General features: G+C 36.0%; 1 protein-coding gene and 1 long non-coding RNA gene across 2 annotated transcripts; both read right to left on the reverse strand.

Annotated features, from left to right (window-relative positions):
- LOC141437027 (uncharacterized) lies at positions 1-1,265 on the reverse strand. The gene is made up of 2 exons (XR_012452359.1): positions 723-1,265; positions 1-219 (listed from the first exon to the last, which is right to left on the reverse strand). It is a non-coding gene; the product is annotated as an uncharacterized lncRNA (long non-coding RNA).
- Positions 1,266-11,802: 10,537 nt separating this feature from the next.
- Positions 11,803-18,585, reverse strand: LOC141437089 (O-acyltransferase like protein-like). The gene is made up of 8 exons (XM_074100314.1): positions 18,576-18,585; positions 18,321-18,535; positions 17,469-17,659; positions 16,926-17,061; positions 15,571-15,757; positions 15,057-15,199; positions 14,431-14,539; positions 11,803-12,673 (listed from the first exon to the last, which is right to left on the reverse strand). Exons 1-8 carry the CDS (start codon positions 18,583-18,585, stop codon positions 12,591-12,593), a joined length of 1,074 nt encoding a protein of 357 aa, XP_073956415.1. The 3' UTR covers positions 11,803-12,590.
- Positions 18,586-18,690: the final 105 nt, after the last annotated feature.

Below are 18,690 nucleotides of genomic sequence, written 5' to 3' on the forward strand. Positions count from 1 at the left end.
TCAACAACAAGTAAAGAAAATATTTATTAATAAAATAAGGTCGTGGGAGTCTATGCCCGACTGGTTTTGCCGCCGTAGATCGGTACTCCCCTGAGTGGTGGTGAAGGCAGCGGTCGGTGGAGTGTGCTGATGTGGTACGGCTCGGGGAGCAGCAGGTGAAGCGTGTTTTCGCAGATAAGCGACGAATCCGGGATTTATTTGTACCCGTAAAGTAGCACCCTGTGGATGAACGTCCACCGGTTAAAATCTATGTGAGCTCCTCCGCTGATAGTGAACCCCCTGATGATATGTGCCTAACAATGAGAAGCCGAAAGCAGTTGGTGTAGCGGTGTTCACTATCAGAACGGAGTTACAATGTCCAGGAAAAAGATTAAGCAGAATTACGATTTTATATATTCTTTTTATTAAACAAAAGAGGGTAGGTAAATAAGCTGCTATGCAATAATAAAAATAGAAAGGCTAGCTTATTACGTCCAGAACAGGTTTAAGCACTAACTAGCAGCTACAGCTAAGCGTAGAATGTTCCGTGCACTATAACGGTAACACTTATTTATTTATTAATGCAAATTCCGCTTCTAATTGAAGCGGTGTACAATCACTGTAACAATTTATTTACGGAAGCGGTATCGAATGGAATTAAATAATGTTAAGCACAACCTAGTGTTTAAAATGAGCACTAACTTATAGCTAAGCACTGATTATAATACTTGTTCAACACTTACCCTATTGGGGTGCGAGACGACACTTATATGATTTTACTTCACGAGTAAAATTTACAGATACGTCGGAAGGACGAATAAATTAAATAAAAGATTTAATAAATGTATGCTTGTGACAGCGCGTAAGACGACACGTAGCGGAACTAGTGAACGCAGCCGGCACAGGTTTGTCGCAACAAGGAGATAGCTCGTAAGTGCCCCAGCGCGGGCGCATCGGAATTCATCATTTAGAGTAACAAAAGGCGCGCTTTAGCCAATCAGCGCGTCTGTCTGGATCACGCCACTAAGTGGTTTATATTCGCGTAGACAAGTGTTAACGTTGTGTCGATTTAGTTAATATTGTTAAGTGTTGTTATTTTATAATTCTAGTTAGATTTATTTAAGTTAAGTTATTTAAGTTTTAATATGTATAATAGTATTTTATTTAGTTCTAAGTTTTTGGTTTAGATTATAAGTGTTTTATTATTATTATTTATTGTTAATAAACAATAAAATACAACGTTCTTTTACCCTTTTGTAGTAATAAGAGTAATGAATGTAAGTGCAACGTTACACTGTCAAAACACAATTCTCCTATAGAGTTTGAATGGAAATAGCCACATATGACGTCACTTGTTCGCCAACTCAATCAACTAACTATTTATCTAATTTTGCAGTTAATCGAAAATAATTTGGTTATCAGGGCTAAAATAAAGCGTTTTTTTACTGGAGTCGTGTCTTCGAATTATTTTTTAATGGTGTCAACATCCCTATTAAACGTCCAGGACCGGTGAACGAACATTCGTATTTTTCAAATAAACATCTGCCCCGACCGAGGATCAAACCCGAGACCTTAAGCTTCGTAGCCAGTTTATTTAACCGTTTGGCTATTCGTTCGTCAAATGCATAGGCATATCGAAGGTTACCTTAATGCTAGTATCGTTCCTGCGGCTTTCGTCAGTCATGGCCAGCACTGCCACGGCCATGCTGCCACGCGCGATGAAGAGAGCTATCATGCACACACACATTGAACCCATCTGGATGTGGCGAACACCAATACCGTAGTCTGAAAAACAAGCACAAAGTCGTCAACATAACATACTGTACAAACCCCCGAAGCGAATTCAAATTTAAGTCGTTTATTCTGGAAGTAGGTCGCGAAGGGCTCTTTTACATGTATTTTTTTTAACCCAAGACGCAAAAAGAGGGGTGTTATAAGTTTGACCGCTATGTGTGTCTGTCTGTCTGTCTGTATGTGGCACCGTAGCTCTTAAACGGGTAGACCGATTTGAATGCGGTTTTTTATTTCAAAGCAGGGTTTCTAGCGATAGTTCTTAGACATGTTATATTAAAATGGATTCAGCCGTTTTTGGGATATTGAACTTTTAAGTGACAAAGTGGTGGGGGTGTTCCAGCTTTTTGTTGGTTAGGTTATCAAAGAGAGGATGTTAGGTAAGTTTGATACTAATTGTCTGTCAGCCTGTGGCACTGAAGCTTTCAAACGATACAATTTTTCTTATGTGAATGCGATTTACTTTGAATGGTGGTTCTTAGCTAGTTGCTTTGGTGGTATTTTAAGTTTATTTAGTTAATTTGATGTTTCCTCTTGGCAATGATGGCCTTTCCGAAAGTGCTGGCAGTTTAAAAAAATAAGTGAAAGTGCCCATTTGCGGCCTATTCAATGAATAAATGATTTGAAATTTAATTTGAACATTATTGAGTTTTATTGTACCTATCTTCAAAATTGAAATTGTGCCTAATAGGGGCGAATTTATAATTAATTTCTACGTAAACGATTCCACCGGTAGTTAGTTAAATATGAAATACATTACGTTCTATAGCCACGCCCACCGAGCCCTTTCCAAGTCGATTCTTCTCCACTTCCACCATGTTCCTTCCACCTTCACAACACGCAACAGAATGAACATCACCACACAAATACACACTAATACCTTTGTTATAAATAAATAAAAACCCCAATCAAAAACCAACCATACACGACACTCTTTAGGGTTAAGTATTAATTGTTCTACAATTTTGACGATAGGTGTGACTGACATAAGTAAATAAGTTAATTCTTACTAACACTTTAATGATTATATAACCTTCCGGTAAACTATAAATAGTTCGCTAAGATAAATATAAGTTATCTTTAATTGACTCGTTTGACCTGTGAAGCCGCCGAGAACGAATCAATGACCTTTAAAAAATTTCTCCTTCACTTTCAACGCGTACTATAAGGACGACAAATTTATTTACCATTCCAGCTTATATACGTTCCACTGCTGGGCACAGGCCTCCTCCCAGGGTAACAGGGCTTGGGCCATAGTTCCCACGCGGGCCCAGTGCGGATTGGGAACTTCAAACGCTTTGTGAAGGTTTCCTCACGATGTTTTCCTTCACCGCAAAGCTCGTGGTAAATTTCAAATGTTCAAATTCCGCACATGAATTTCGGAAAACTCAGAGGTGCGAGCCGGGGTTTGAACCCACGAACCTCTGCATGTGAGGCGATAGGTCAAACCACTAGGCCACCACGGCTTCCTAAAATTTATTTATCTTACGTAAATTTTATTTTAATTCAATTTTGACTTATTGATTTTAATTTATTGTTTTTTTTTATTATTGAACTTGATTTAATTTAATTATTTTTTATTATTCAACCACATGTCACCACTGGCGCATGCCCAAGTGATTATGAGGATTCTCGGTGGTCAAGTTGGTGTGACGCCACCTTAAAATAATTTGATAGAGACTTGAAGCAAAAAAGAAACAAAAATATACGAGAAGAATTAATGTAACAAAAGCTAACGACAAATAACTTCGAGGATAGGAATGACAAATTAAGATATATAAATAAGTTCAGAGCATTCGGCTAAAATAGTAAAGAAAATTAGAGGATTCAGTTAGACAAATTTAGAGGATAATATGAATATTGGAGCCGGTTGGATTGGCTCGTGATGATGGCAAGAGACCTGACGGAATGACGCTTGTTCCTTGGCAAATGGGACGGCCGCTTATTTGGGACGCCACATGTGTGGACACATTGGCGCCGTCTCATCTTGCTAAGACATCATTGAAGGCTGGTGCGGCGGCTGCAACGGCCGAAACAGCAGAATGCGGTGAATATGAGAATCTGGCAAATAATTTCATATTTGCGGCCTTTGCTGTTGAAACGCTTGGTCCGTGGGGTCGCAAAGCAAAAACACTATTTTTTTTTTTTAAAGAAGCTTGCCCGTTCAAGTGGCGACCATAAGGCTGGCTCCTTCCGCGGTCAACGTATTGGCATTACCATACAACGAGGAAACGCAGTCAGGCTTATGGGCACCCTGCCCAATTGCAGCGACTTGGGTGATATTTGTAAATTATAGATTTTTAGGATTAGAGTAAGTTCTTTTTTTATTTATTTCTGATAAATTATTGTATATATTATTTGTTTGTTTATAAATTAATTTATCTCATATACGGTATTTGACAACTCCTGATTTTGCCATTTCTTAATATTATTATGATAATATAGATATACAGATAGTGTTTAGCGAAGAGAAAATTTAAATCGGTTGAAAATGGATTTATAGTGATTTTTGAAAAATCTATATACCTGTCTCTTTCTCAAACGCTTTTCTCTATGCAGCAAGTATGGCGGTACTGGCGTGTGACGTCACATGCCAGTATGTCTTTCTCTGTCTAATCTTGAATTTCAAACCTTTATGACTTTGTTATTTGTAAAGGTAGCTTAGAAATTGATTTTCTATTCGATAACAGGCATTGTGTAGTTTTAATTTATAAAACATATACAAAATAGTCAAATACCGTATTATAAAAAATGAAAGTACCTATAGAAAATAAGTTTAGAGCATATGACTAAAATAGTTAGAGAAATTAGAAGAATAATTTGTATACAATTTGAATTTATAGCAAGTAAATCATTGTAGCAAATGAATTTACGCCGATTGATTCTAAAGCAAATAGAGTAGACCATAATAAAAGCGTGAAAAAGCCCGGCGAGCGTTTGTACCTAATCCACTTTCTTACGTATAAAAATAACAAATTTAGTGCAGTGTGATCTGTATTTTCTCTTTGTCTAGCAAAAGTTAATGTTATTATCATATCAAGTGTAGGACGTACACTGTTGGACATATTCCTCCCCCATTGACCTCCAGTTATTTGAGGTTTAAGAGAGGGAGTTGCCAATACTCGCTACGCATTGCATGGAGGTTGGCGAGCGCAGCTGATGTAAGAGTAGACAACATTCAACGTTAATGTTCATAATAGCTGTTAAAAACATAAGACATCTGAGTATTTATATCATGTCGTTACTTCGAACTAACAAGACGTAGGAATTTCTGTTTGCACTAAAGAGCGATTGTGAGGATATAATAAATATTGTTTTCGAAGTTATTTTAAACACTGTAACACCAACTTATCGTGCGAGGTTGAGTTATAAATAATTGTATAATGTCACTATGTGTCTAACTCTGCCAGTATGTGTTCATACTATTATAAATACGAAAGTAATTCTATTTTTTTGGCAATCCTTTACGCTTAAAACATTGGACCAATTGTTATACATAGCGTTAAAAAAATCTCATATTATAATTTAAACTAAAATAAGGCTACTGATTACTAATACGATTGAAGAAAAGTAGGTGTTTTAATTGTAAAATATAATAATTAAGTTTTGCGTGAAAGTTAAGACACAAGACAACAGCTTATCTCCATACAATACTTTTTTTCGTATTTCAATGTTTTTCCACTTGTATCGTATTAGTAATGTATCCTTAATATTGCTCTTTATGGATGTGAAACGTGGACACTCACGCAGAAGGATAGGGCAAGACTGGAAGCTTTTGAAATGTGGTGCTGGAAGAGAATGAAAGGCATAAGTTGGATGAAAAGGAAACCAATGAGGAAGCCTTGAGAATGGTTGGAGAACGGAGTACAATCCTGAATACTGTAGTTGCTAGACGCGGGAATATAATCGGATATTTTGATATGACACGACGGCTTCTTCAAAACAATTCTGGAAGGAAAGACCGAGAGGACGAGAGGAGGAGGTCGACCTAGGCGCAGCTATATTGGTCAGTTAAGGCTGGGATGGGGAAATAGCGGCCCGCGGGAAGATTTAATCCGGCCCGCGATCAAAACTAATCATCATCATCAAGGATCATATAAGTTCATCTCGTCATCTCAAGTGTTTATAACCCCCAACGCAAAAAGAGGGGTGTTATAAGTTTGACCGCTATGTGTGTCTGTATGACTGTGTGTCTGTCTGTCTAGCTCTTAAACGGGTGGACCGATTTGAATGCGGGTTGTGTTTTATTTGAAAACATATTTTCTAGCGATGGTTCTTAGCCATGTTTTATTAAAATCGATTCAGCGTTTTTTGAGATATTGAACTTTGAAGCGACAAAGTCGGGGGTTTTCCAACTTTGTCTTGGTTAGGTTATTTACGAGTTACTTCAAGTAATCTTTCACACCGACCCAGCACATCAAAACAATAAATTTATTATAGATACCTACATGATTTTTTTTTTTGTTACTTGATAGGAATAAAAATTATTCAATAAATGCTCCCTGGCCCGCGGAAATGTTGTGATTATTGTGCTCATCTCTAAATCTATTTCCCCATCCCTGAGTTAAAGGATAAAGTCGGAGTCGCGTCGTATCAAGAGGTCAAGAGGATGGCTCAGAGGAGGCATCGACAAACGTATAACTCTTAAGTTAAAGAAGAGAGCCTTAATGCGAGTTAAATTATAGTAGGTACAGGATTTTCTTAACATCATGTGTATGCTGTAAAAATAGCACAAACACTTTCTAATGTTATACTCGTACATTTTTCACATGCTTACGCTTACGCATGTGATATTTATCATTTAGTCAATAAACAAACAGTCATGTGGTAAATTTCCCCGCATACAAATAGAATCACATTTGAAGACAACTTTGTTTAATTACGCAGTAACGTTTCAGTGGCTTTGGCTCGTAAAACCCATCACCATTGGCAAATATGGCATTACCAATGGAATTGAACTTAAAAAAACAAAAAACCCGACTGTCTTAAAAACTAAAAGGAAGAAAATAAGTCTAGTGGTCTAGAACTCTGTTAAGTAGCTTATTTAAAGTTCAAACAGTCGGGACCCCTTACCAAGAATAAAAAAAACAGTTTATGGCAGACAGAGTCCATAATATCATCATCATCCCATTCTATGTCGGCGGCCGATCGTAAAATCCGCCAGATCACGAAATTCCTAGGCATATCGTGAAATCCATACTTCAATATTATTATATTATATATTATATCCATATATCCTACTAATATATAAATGTGAAAGTTGTGAGTGAGTGAGTGAGTGAGTGAGTGAGTGAGTGAGTGAGTATGTTTGTTACTTTTTCACGCTTAAACGGCTAGACGGATTTTGATGAATTTTGGCGGAAAGTTAGTTTATAATCTGGATTAAAACATAGGATACTTTTTATCCCGATATTCCCACGGGATAGGGATAAAATCTCGAAATAACAACCGCTAGGCTTAGAGTCATGAAATTTGGTATGTAGGTAGTTGGACGTCTGGAATAAAACATAGGTGACTTTTTGACCCGATATTCCCACGGGATACCTAGGGATAAAATCTTGAAATAACAACCGCTGGGCTTTGAGCCATGAAATTTAGTATGTAAGTAGCTGGACCTCTTAAATAACACATAGGCTACTTTTTATTCCGATATTCCCACGGGATAGGGATAAAATCTCGAAATAACAACCGCTGGGTTTAGAGTCATGAAATTTGGTATGTAGGTAGTTGGATGTCTGAAATAACACATAGGTAACTTTTTGACTCGATATTCCCACGGGATACCTAGGGATAAAATCTTGAAATAACAACCGCTGGGCTTAGAGCCATGAAATTTAGTGTGTAGGTAGCTGAACCTCTGGAATAACACATAGGCTACTATTTATCCCGATATGCCCACGGATAGGGATAAAATCTCGAAATAATAACCGCTGGGCTTAGAGTCATGAAATTTGGTATGTAGGTAACTGGACATCTGGAATAACACTTAAGTGACTTTTTGACCCGATATTCTTACGGGATAACTTGGGATAAAATCTCGAAATAACAACCACTGGGCTTAGAGCCATGAAATTTGGTATGTAGGTAGCTGGACCTCTGGAATAACACATAGGCTACTATTTATTCCGATATTCTCACGGGATAGGGATAAAATCTCGAAATAATAACCGCTGGGCTTAGAGTCATGAAATTTGGTACCTAGGTAACTGGACATCTGGAATAACATTTAAGTGACTTTTTGACCCGATATTCCCACGGGATAACTAGGGATAAAATCTCGAAATACCAACCACTGGGCTTAGAGCCATGAAATTTGGATGTAGGTAGCTGGACCTCTGGAATAACACATAGGCTACTTTTATTCCGATATTCCCACGGCATAGGGATAAAATCTCGAAAATAACAACCGCTGGCTTAGAGGCATGAAATTAGGTATGTAGGTAACTGGACATCTGGAATAACACTTAAGTGACTTTTTGACCCGATATTCTTACGGGATAACTTGGGATAAAATCTCGAAATAACAACCACTGGGCTTAGAGCCATGAAATTTGGTAAGTAGGTAGGTGGACCTCTGGAATAACACATAGGCTACTATTTATTCCGATATTCTCACGGGATAGGGATAAAATCTCGAAATAATAACCGCTGGGCTTAGAGTCATGAAATTTGGTACCTAGGTAACTGGACATCTGGAATAACATTTAAGTGACTTTTTGACCCGATATTCCCACGGGATAACTAGGGATAAAATCTCGAAATACCAACCACTGGGCTTAGAGCCATGAAATTTGGATGTAGGTAGCTGGACCTCTGGAATAACACATAGGCTACTTTTTATTCCGATATTCCCACGGGATAGGGATAAAATCTCGAAATAACAACCACTGGGCTTAGAGGCATGAAATTTGGTGTGTAGGTAGCCGGACGTCTGGAATAACACATACGCTACTTTTTATCCCGATATTTCCACGGGATAGTTTTGTAACTAAGGGACCCCATACATCCGTGTATTATTGTTATTATTATTTTGTAATGTTTTCTTAAATGTATACTTACTGTAGTTTTTAAGTATTTTATTTGTACTTATTTTATTTTTGAAAAAATGACTTTCTGCCAAGCTTCTTGCGGCATTCTTCTTGGCAATGATGGTCTTTCCGAAAGTGCTGGTATTTAAAAAAATTACGTGTAAAAGTGCCCATTGCGGCCTATTTACTGAATAAATGATGAATGTTTGAATTAGGATAGGGAATTTTTTTAAATTTTAGCACTGGGCTTAGCGTCTTGAATTTTGTACAGTTATTCACAACACAACCTCAATGAAAACCACTATATAAATTTGGAAATTTCCAGGGGAATTTGTAAAAATCCCGAAAATTTCATTGCAACTACCAGACCGAATAGTTTACGCGTGCGAAGCCGCGGGTAGAAGCTAGTCCTACTTCCTACTAATATTATAAATGTGAAAGTAACTCTGTCTGTCTGTCTGTCTGTTACGCTTTCACGCCTAAACCGCATAACCGATTTTAATGATATTTGGTACAGAGATAGAATAGACCTTGGGAAAGAACATAGGCTATCTTTTATAGCGAAAAAAAGGCTTTAAAGGGTTGAAATAGGGGATGAAAGTTTATATGGTGGAAGTTCGTCGCTGTCGAAGATAATCAATGAATCTTTATTAAACTTGCAATTTGGGCACGTGATAAGAGATAAATAAGTAGATATTTTTTCGCGCGTTTTTTTAAAATCTTCCTGTGAGGGGTGAAATAGGGGATGAAAGTTTATATGGAAGATCATCATTGTCGAAGAAAAGTCGATGGTTCTTTATGAAACTTGGCATTTGGGCACTTATAAGACATAAATAGATATTTGTTCAAGCGTTTTTGAAAATTTTACCTGCGAGGGGATGTTAGCAGAGGGATTATGATTTTCATATTGTTCTTATTTGCTGTGCTAAAGATCTACCTTTGTGCAAAATTCCAAGTTTTTTGGACAGCCGGAAAAACCCTACCTAAACCTAATCCTTTTTATGTTAAGGCAATTCCTATGGAAACACCTTAGCTCGTAGCTCTTGATTGCTTTAACTTAGAAGTTTGATTTTTCATAGCTTTCGGGACTACCCTCCTAACTTACAACAAAGGACGTAAGGTTTCAAGAGTTAACTATGAAGAATTAGTCCTTTTGTGTTGGCAGGGTAGAATACACGTCGTATTGCTAAAATGTGGGTACCCGCAAAATATTTATGTTTTACCAAAGAACATGTATGGATGGATGGATGGAAGAACAAAAAAATAAATTTAATACTTCCCAAAGTTACTATTCCACGCGGACGAATTTGCGGGCAAAAGCTAGTTTCATGATATGCCATGAAGTTGGCCAGGCATATAAACAAAACGGCAGATCGATTAGTGCAACGCATTCGTTGATATCCTTAGCTCTACATATGCTGAAAAAAAGAAAAAATTAGGTACCACGAGCGAAGCAAGGAGTTGTTAGTATGAATTATGAACAGTGACAGGACCGATATGGCGGCGTTGCATGATAAGCCTAGGAATTTCATGATCTGCCTAAACGCCACTAGGCTAATCGTTAAGCAATGAGTTTTGAACGATATGGCGGATGTCCCTTAGCCAATTCATGAAATGGCACCATTTCACGATATGCCTAGGAATTTAATGATCTAGCGAATGTAAGGATCGGCCGCTGACATTATATATATACGTGATACTGAGCACAGGCGTACTTTTAGAAGCGCTGGCTCCGTAGTTCCCACGCGTGGATTGGGAATCTACACATACCAGTCATTTTCTAATTGGGCGTGTCCAAGTTTCACCGTAAAACTATGGTAAATTTTGAATGCCACTAGTACACATGTAATTATTATCTAGTAATTATTTTGCCATATTTTTTTTAATGTAAACCTTTATTTCATCGACTTCTCAATTAATAAAATCTATAGGGGTGTTTTAAATAAATTACGCAGGTTTCAATTAAATAGCTTTATTAATTTGTCGCTAATTCGAACGAGCCCCTCCAACAATTAATTCCAAATTACCTCGTACTTCAAACGTCAACATTAATCAACTTAGTCACGCTCAGTCAAGCTTATATTTAAGTCAAATTAAATCATTCCTACAAACAAACATATATTTATTTACATTATTCGTAAAGTAAGTCTAAATATCGCCGGTCCAAAACCAAACCAATTAATAAAAACTAAACGACACTAACTTTTTAAAAGCTATTACTTAACTTGCAATGTATCTTGTATCGTATGTATGTAACCAATAACATAAAAATTACTAAAGAAATAGTGACAAATTTTGTCTAATACTTTAATATTTTTCATAAAATAAGTGACACTGCATTCACCAAAAATAGAGTTATAATAAATACGTAGTGACTGATTATGATTAAGCCCTTTGTAAATCTATCTATAGGTGTCTGGCCCTATAGCGGGGTCGTAGTATACTAACTATCTATGTATGGGCGGGCGGTAGTCGAATTGTTTTAAAATTTGGTATACTTATGTAAATTGCGTGACAATACAATAATCTGGTAGTGACATCCTGGTATTCCGGCTAGGATCGTCTCCGCAGGACGGAACTCTTCAACGGTTAATGGCATCAACTTGAAATTTGGTATGCAAATGTAGTTTGGGTGACAATGCAAGTACAGTCAACGAAAAGTACAGACAGCAAAAAAAGCTTGTATTAATAATGACATTTTTATCAAAAACTTATTTGATCGCTTATTTACGGTAATACGAGTAGTAGCAATTTAACAAAAACTCTAAGATTACATTGAATAAACGAACTGCTGACAAAAACTAATTAGCCTTGTTCCGTATCTATGTATTAGGAGTTTTGCTTATAATGTAATAATATGCAAATAATCCAAGTATACTAAACACACACACTATACTATACTAGAAATACAATGCTTCAATGGTAACCTAACTGTGTATGATCTTTTTTATTATTTTGCATCGAAAATTGTCATCGGAACGGTGTTTTTTTCCAGTTTTTGATAACAAATAACCAATGAAGTATGTAGATGTGGCTTATAGCATAATCTTATTCATAAATGTCTGGTATTTTTCTATCACTTTGGCATTTGCCTTTAGGTAGTAACAGTGATAAATACAAAAAAAGGTTTAATAAAAGGATTAATTATAAAAGTTAGAAGAAACTGAAGGCGTCACCAATTTTATATCAAGCAAAAGTGTCTCCAACTATTACAATTATTCAAGCAGCTTGAATAATATACTACAATTAACTTTAAAGAGATCAGTTCCAGGAGCTGCTGTCTTCGTGAAAGTACAATAAAACGACCGACGTAAGTTAATCGTGATCAATGTCGGTAAAGTTTTCACCCAGTATCTACAGTCAAGGGCAAAGATATCGACACGGCCTAAGTTACAAAAATATGTATACGCAACTTTATGCACTTAACATTAAAGGCCGTGTATACATATTTTTGCAACTTTGGCTGTGTCAATATCTTTGCCCTTGACTGTACAACTAGAATGTTAATGACGCTCCGGACTCGTCGGTTTTCTTCATTTTCCTGAAGATTCAAATGAGAGAGAAAATGAAAACCGATCTTTTGTTTCGAGTTCCGAACGATATTAGCAAACTAGTTTATAAAATTCTTCTTCCTTCCATTCTTAGTCATTTTCTTACTTTCCTATTCTACTTGCTATTGTTATTTGTCTTCCACAACTTCCGGTCTAGCGCAATGTCAAACTACTTACGCTTCTAAATCAACCTGATCAGATTACATTTCCAAATTCGTTTCCTATTTGACACCATCTATTTCTATAATCGCGTTTTCGTGTCATTTGCTCTATTTTCTACGATGACTTCTTGAGATTCTGCTTTAACAGGTGTTCGTCTCTTTCCTGGTGACAAAAAAGATATAATTATTGTCCCATTGCTGGGGTAAAGTCTTTTCTCTTGATCTTTATACAAAAAAGCTCTCCATGGAGAGTTATTTGTGCACACCAACTACTCAACTAATGAATGATATATTATGCCATTCGATTTCTTCAATATCTAGGTAAGTACATAGCTAGCCGTTTATAAGGAAACATAATACATCCTATGACTGTAAATTTTGCAAATTATGTTTAAAAAGTTGACCTATTAAAGGACTCGACTGAACCTTCATACGTGTAGTGGTTAAAAAATTAGGTATTTTAAGAGATATTAAATTACACCAAAACAATTGAATTTTAAATCAGAATTAAAAGTTATTTTCGATTGTTCGATCTAATTTTCCGAAAACAAAAATAAAAATGGTTGTTTTTTTAAAAATGTTCTCTGTCAAAACGAAATATGAGCGGAGCGGTACCTAATGGTGGATGAACGATGAATTTAGAAAGAAAAAAAAAGACTTAAAATTTTGTCCAAACATAGATATAAGGTGTTTTATACTTTCAGTGTATAATATTATCAGTGTTTTTTTTTAGAAGATATAGTAAAGTGGCCAGTGCGATAGTTAAAAGGTTTTGTGAGATAGACAATCAACGATCTATTAATAATAGAATATTTGTTTATTTCATAAACAGGCATAATACGAGTACATTGTAGATACAAAAATGTTTATAAAAAATTGGTAATCAAATTTTCAAGATAAATAAATACGCAAACTGTTTAAATATTTGTTTTATTCAAACTAACTCTCGTCCTCGATTTTGCTGCTATTTTGTCTTATGAACAAACAGAAAAAGTTACTTTTGCATTTGTAATTAGTAATGATGTTAACCAAGAGCCGAGTGCCACCATCTCTAAAAATATTGGTACCTAGTTTGTTAGCACCTTACATTTATGTCCTGTAATTAAATGATTTACGAGTAACGACTGACTAATATTTATGTCTTCGAGATATCAATGCGCTACTCGATAATACTCTTGACTCCATAAGTCAATACAACAATCGTGCAATCATCAAGTGGATTTTCTTTAAATTGACAATATTATCTCTGATTGCAATCCGCTTCTAATAGCGAAGTTTATCGAATTGCTATCTATATATTCATGATTGCATGAAGTCATTACAAATGATAATAAACGTGAGATTTCTGCAGCGAAAGGCAACGTTATAAACATTAATAAAACAGATAGTGTTGCTTAAAATCTCGGGGATAAATTTAGAGTAGGACAAACAAATCGTTATCTTGCGAAAAACTTTAGTGCTCTGTGCAGTCGTGCGCATTAGATAGAGGGCAGAAAAACTTCCATTACCAATGTTTGTCTAAGTATGTCATCATCTTCAGCTTCGTCATCATATCAGCCATAGGACGTCCGCTATTGGACATAGGCTGCCTCAAAAGTATGTATTTGTGTGTAGTTAAATTCCAAAGGTATTTAATTAGATTCACCCCGATATTGGATAGAAGTTCTAGATTAAGTAATTTAATTTTAAGTTGAAATGAATGAAGATAAATGTTTAGGCAACAAATTTCAAAACTATTTATTGGTAAAACTTATCAGTAAATTACTTTATTACATACTGAAAATGACCTCGAAATTGAGATTTTTACTTACCGATGCTGAAATTCTATAGTTTTTCCCTTCGACGAGTTACGAGTACTACTTTATAATAAGTATTTCTTTTTTTATATATTATGTTGCAAAATTAAACTGAATGGTATACCTTTTCCGAGCAGTAGTTTCTGAAGTGTGGAAAAAGGCGCGTCGATTAAGATTGACAGGACGAACGCAAACACGAATGTGAATGTGATAACTGATCCAAACCGGTACAGCTGTAAAAAAAAAACAATGAAAAACTCCGTATATAATTTAAAACATCACTAGAATATTTGACAATCACATGGAGAGCGTAAAACATCTTTAACAACTTCAGTGTACGGTTTTTAAGAAATATAGAATCTTTACATGTAGATAGTTTAAAAAAACTTTGAAAAAAAAAGGATTATTCGCAGTAGTGTCTTTGGCAATACAGAAAAGGAGAATTGTTAGTATGAAAAGAAAGAAACTAAAGGAAAAACTGCGATTAATAACCACCCAAGAGAACTTATAATGTAACACCAGGATGATTGCTGATAGTTTAACAGCCTAGAGATAAAATACCTTGTGCCACTAATTTCACCAGTTATCTTACTCTACACGCTGTACATACCAGCAATAACACTGCTGCTTAGCGGCAAGGCCAGCGAAAGAGCCAGTGCAGCAATCTGAGTGGGCCTTGGGTCTTATCACCCAAAAAATTTAGTTAAAATATAATCCAAAGGTTACAATCTTAATTAGGTTGGTACTAACTGTGTCTCCATTGGTGAAGTAGTAGCTTTTGACCCAGCTGCCGTTGGCGACGGTGATGATGGGGAAGTGAAGCAAGTACATGGCGAAGGACATGCGTGCGGGTAGTTTCCAGATGCTAAGGGACAAGAACCAGTTGATCGGGCCTGTGGATAAAAGACAAACAACTATATAAAAAGCCGAGAAAGCAATTTATCTTTTTGCATTTCTGATTACAACAGAGGTATAATATAATAAAAATGAGTAATTATTGGATTATGTTTAAGACAATGACACTACAGTTTATTTTCACTAGCAAGATTATCATCACGTGCAAAATGTGTGATTTGGACGAATTGATAAACCAGTGATGAAAGCTGATTCATCCGTGAGCGAAATATAACGAACAATCGATAATTGAGTCAGAACAAGCAGTCAAAACCTTTTGATTTTGAAATAAATACATGAATGTTCCTTAAGCAATGTCATTTCAAATTATCAGATACCATTCATAATGAAATTATAAACAAAAACTTACCACCATAGCCTTTAACACAAGCGAGGATCAGCCAACCGAGTCCAAGAGCCCAGATGGCCCTCATGTATGCATTCAACAAGTTGTCAAACACCTGAGCTTCATGTTCCAACTGCATGACAGGGTAGATCGAGAAAATGCAGAAAGCCATCAAGATGAACGAAATGACCCAGAGGACGGCTGAGTAGATCTGATGAGGAAAAAGTATGGTTGAGACATACATTCTACTGAACACTTAAGTGCGATAAAGTTTTATTAGCTCCTAATAAACGGTTTAGTTAGGTATATCACGCGTGTGCCATATAACCATGGTGCATGTGCATTGAAAACTTGTTAAAGGTAGTCTCGTTCGTAACACGTATGTGTGTTATTAACAGTGAATCGTTTCAAGTTTCAAACAAGGTGGTTGAGACTTAAGTATCTAGTATATAGGTAGAATAGACTAGAATATAATAGAATTTATATATTGTCAAACTGTGTACAAAAGCCGCGTATCCACTAGAGGCAGCCTCGGGCCGAGCGGCTGCCTCGCTCCGAGGCCGCGCAAGTGGAGACGCTGCCAAAGGCACGGTTCAGACTGAGGCTCCTTTGAGCACGGCCAAAAAACCGACAAAATATGGCTCGGCTCGCGGTGCTCGGCCTGAGGCTGCTCTAATGGATACGCGGCTAAAGGATGACATAATATTATAGTTCCAACAGTTACGCAATGTGGGCGTACAATATTTATAATATTTACATCAAGACCTATAAATATAGGTTCTATCAACTAAATACAACTTTTTTTTTAAAATATTATTATTCTTTTCCTACCGTATCATTCAAAAAATTATATTAAATTGTAGAACACTTTCTGTATTAGCCAATTTTGGTGGTGATCTCTTACCATCAGGAGACCCACTTGCTCGTTTGCCATACAATCGAAAAAAAAATGAATTTGTATCTAAACTGATTGCCTTCCAGAGTTTTAAGTTTGACGGGAATGTTATTAATACATTTATTGCGCTTAATGTACTTTTTTTATAAATTGTTTTACCCTTGAAAGAATTATATTATGTTTGTACTGATTACATAAATTGCTTTTCATGGCAGATTTTTTAGCAAAATATTCAGGATTATTTTTAACAAAAGTACATAAATAAAGAATATAGGTATACCAGTCAGCGTGAGAAAATCTTTTCCCTAAGAATTGTTCTAAGAGAATACTTAGAGATAGTGACTTCGTGACTTCTAAAAACCGTGTTGTAATTTCAATTCCAAGAAGCAACATAATTATATTTGGAACGATCAGTAAAGTAACGGAAACTATGATAGTTTAATTATACATAATGTCACTTATATTCATATTTTTTGTAACGTACCCTAGGAATCCGGATTTCCTTGTCCTTCCATAAGTGCAAAAGGTATCCGTAGGCCATTCCGACGAAGAAAGGGGGGGCTCGAGCAAGTGTGTTCATGTAGTATGTTTTCATGTAATCCAGTAGATCTCCAATGCGACTAAAAAAGTATAAATGAATTAATTTTAATCATTTTCCCAGAGCTCTTATATAATATCATTGATAATGTGAATAATGGTAGGTATATTTGCCATTTGTAACATTGGAAATTTTTTAAGGTACCTTTCTTTATTTGTTCTATGTTTGTTTTTTATGGCGTTAAATAAATGTATTTTCTTTCTTTCTTTCTTTCTTTCTAGCAATAATCTTGTTAGCATTAGTATTTAATTGCTGTGACTTGTAATAGTTAAAAAAATTACAGCAACCCATTGTTTGCGAAACGCACAACAAAACTACGAATATTTATAAACTAGGTAGAAAGGTAAAATTTGGGCATAAATTATAAAATTGCCAAGCATAATAAACATTTAAACAAAATTGAGAAAATAAAGAACAACAGACACTTACTTAGGATGAATAAGAGCAGCAGAGAAGTTAAACAAGAAGCTGTACAGAGAAGAAGACACGAGGGACAGTAGAGTGATAAAGGCGACGCTAGCCCAAGCGACCCGACGGGAGCCAAACATACAAAGAAGAATGAACGGGCAAATGATGTAGAGTTGCACGTCCACTGAGAGGTACCAAGTCTGGCCGAGACACTGAGAACAAAGAAGGGCTTATTTTAATTAAAAATTAAACAGTTTCTATGGTATTTTTTGAAATTTTCAAAATATGAAAAACATTATTAGTTATAGAAGCAAGATCTAAATAGTACGAGTAATCAGTTAGAAAAGATCTGGTAGAACCTCCTGAGACCCGATGTAATATTTCTGTTTTCACAATTTGAACTGAACATCAATCAAGTAAAGTTCAATTTTTTTATGTCCTCAATTGAGGACCGGGGGGCTCAGGAGGACAATAGGTAAAAAGCGATTAGTTACGTTTATCTCTAATCATAGAAGTACTAGTAGAAAAAATACTTATGACTCATAATCGTCACTTCCTGTTCAAGCCGGTGCTTAATGATTAATTAATTAGATAAACGAACCGTTAATCCGAAGTTAGTGCATTATTACGATTAAAAACCATGTTGTATAACTGAATTTAGATGTCATCAATAAGAAAAGTATTAGTGACAAATACAATTAAAACATGCTTTGTTTCAGTTTGTTTCAGAAACCTAGTCTGTTAAGCATACTAAAGGACTTTTTGACGATATTATAATAATGTCAAGTAACGTAAGTGATCTGTGGTTGAATTTGTTCGATTCAGTCATAGGTTCTAAAACGATGGGCGTTTTTCCGAACCTTGATTACTTACAATTCTTGATGGATTGACGTAATTCTGCACATGTAAAAGCGCAGCCCACCAGTACTTTCTGCAGTTCTGAACAGACGACGCAACGTTCTGCCAGTAAGGACCGTCGGAGACGTGGTTGAAGATGGAAGCCTGCAGAAGCACCACCGCAGCCAGGAGGGGGAACATGCGGAGCAGTCGGTTGATGTAGAACAGATGGATGGTCTTGGCGAAGCCAGCTGGGAATAAAGTTGATGGTTAAACAATTTTGAACCTTACTTGCAACCATTAGTTCTGTTTTATTGTATTTTTTTTAAAAATTGATCGTGTGTGTAGAAAACGAAGCACAGGCATCATATTAATCACGTAGTTCGTCCTGAAAAGGTTTTGCAAA

This window comes from Choristoneura fumiferana, chromosome 17, assembly GCF_025370935.1.
Source record: "Choristoneura fumiferana chromosome 17, NRCan_CFum_1, whole genome shotgun sequence".
Classification (NCBI taxonomy): domain Eukaryota; kingdom Metazoa; phylum Arthropoda; class Insecta; order Lepidoptera; family Tortricidae; genus Choristoneura; species Choristoneura fumiferana.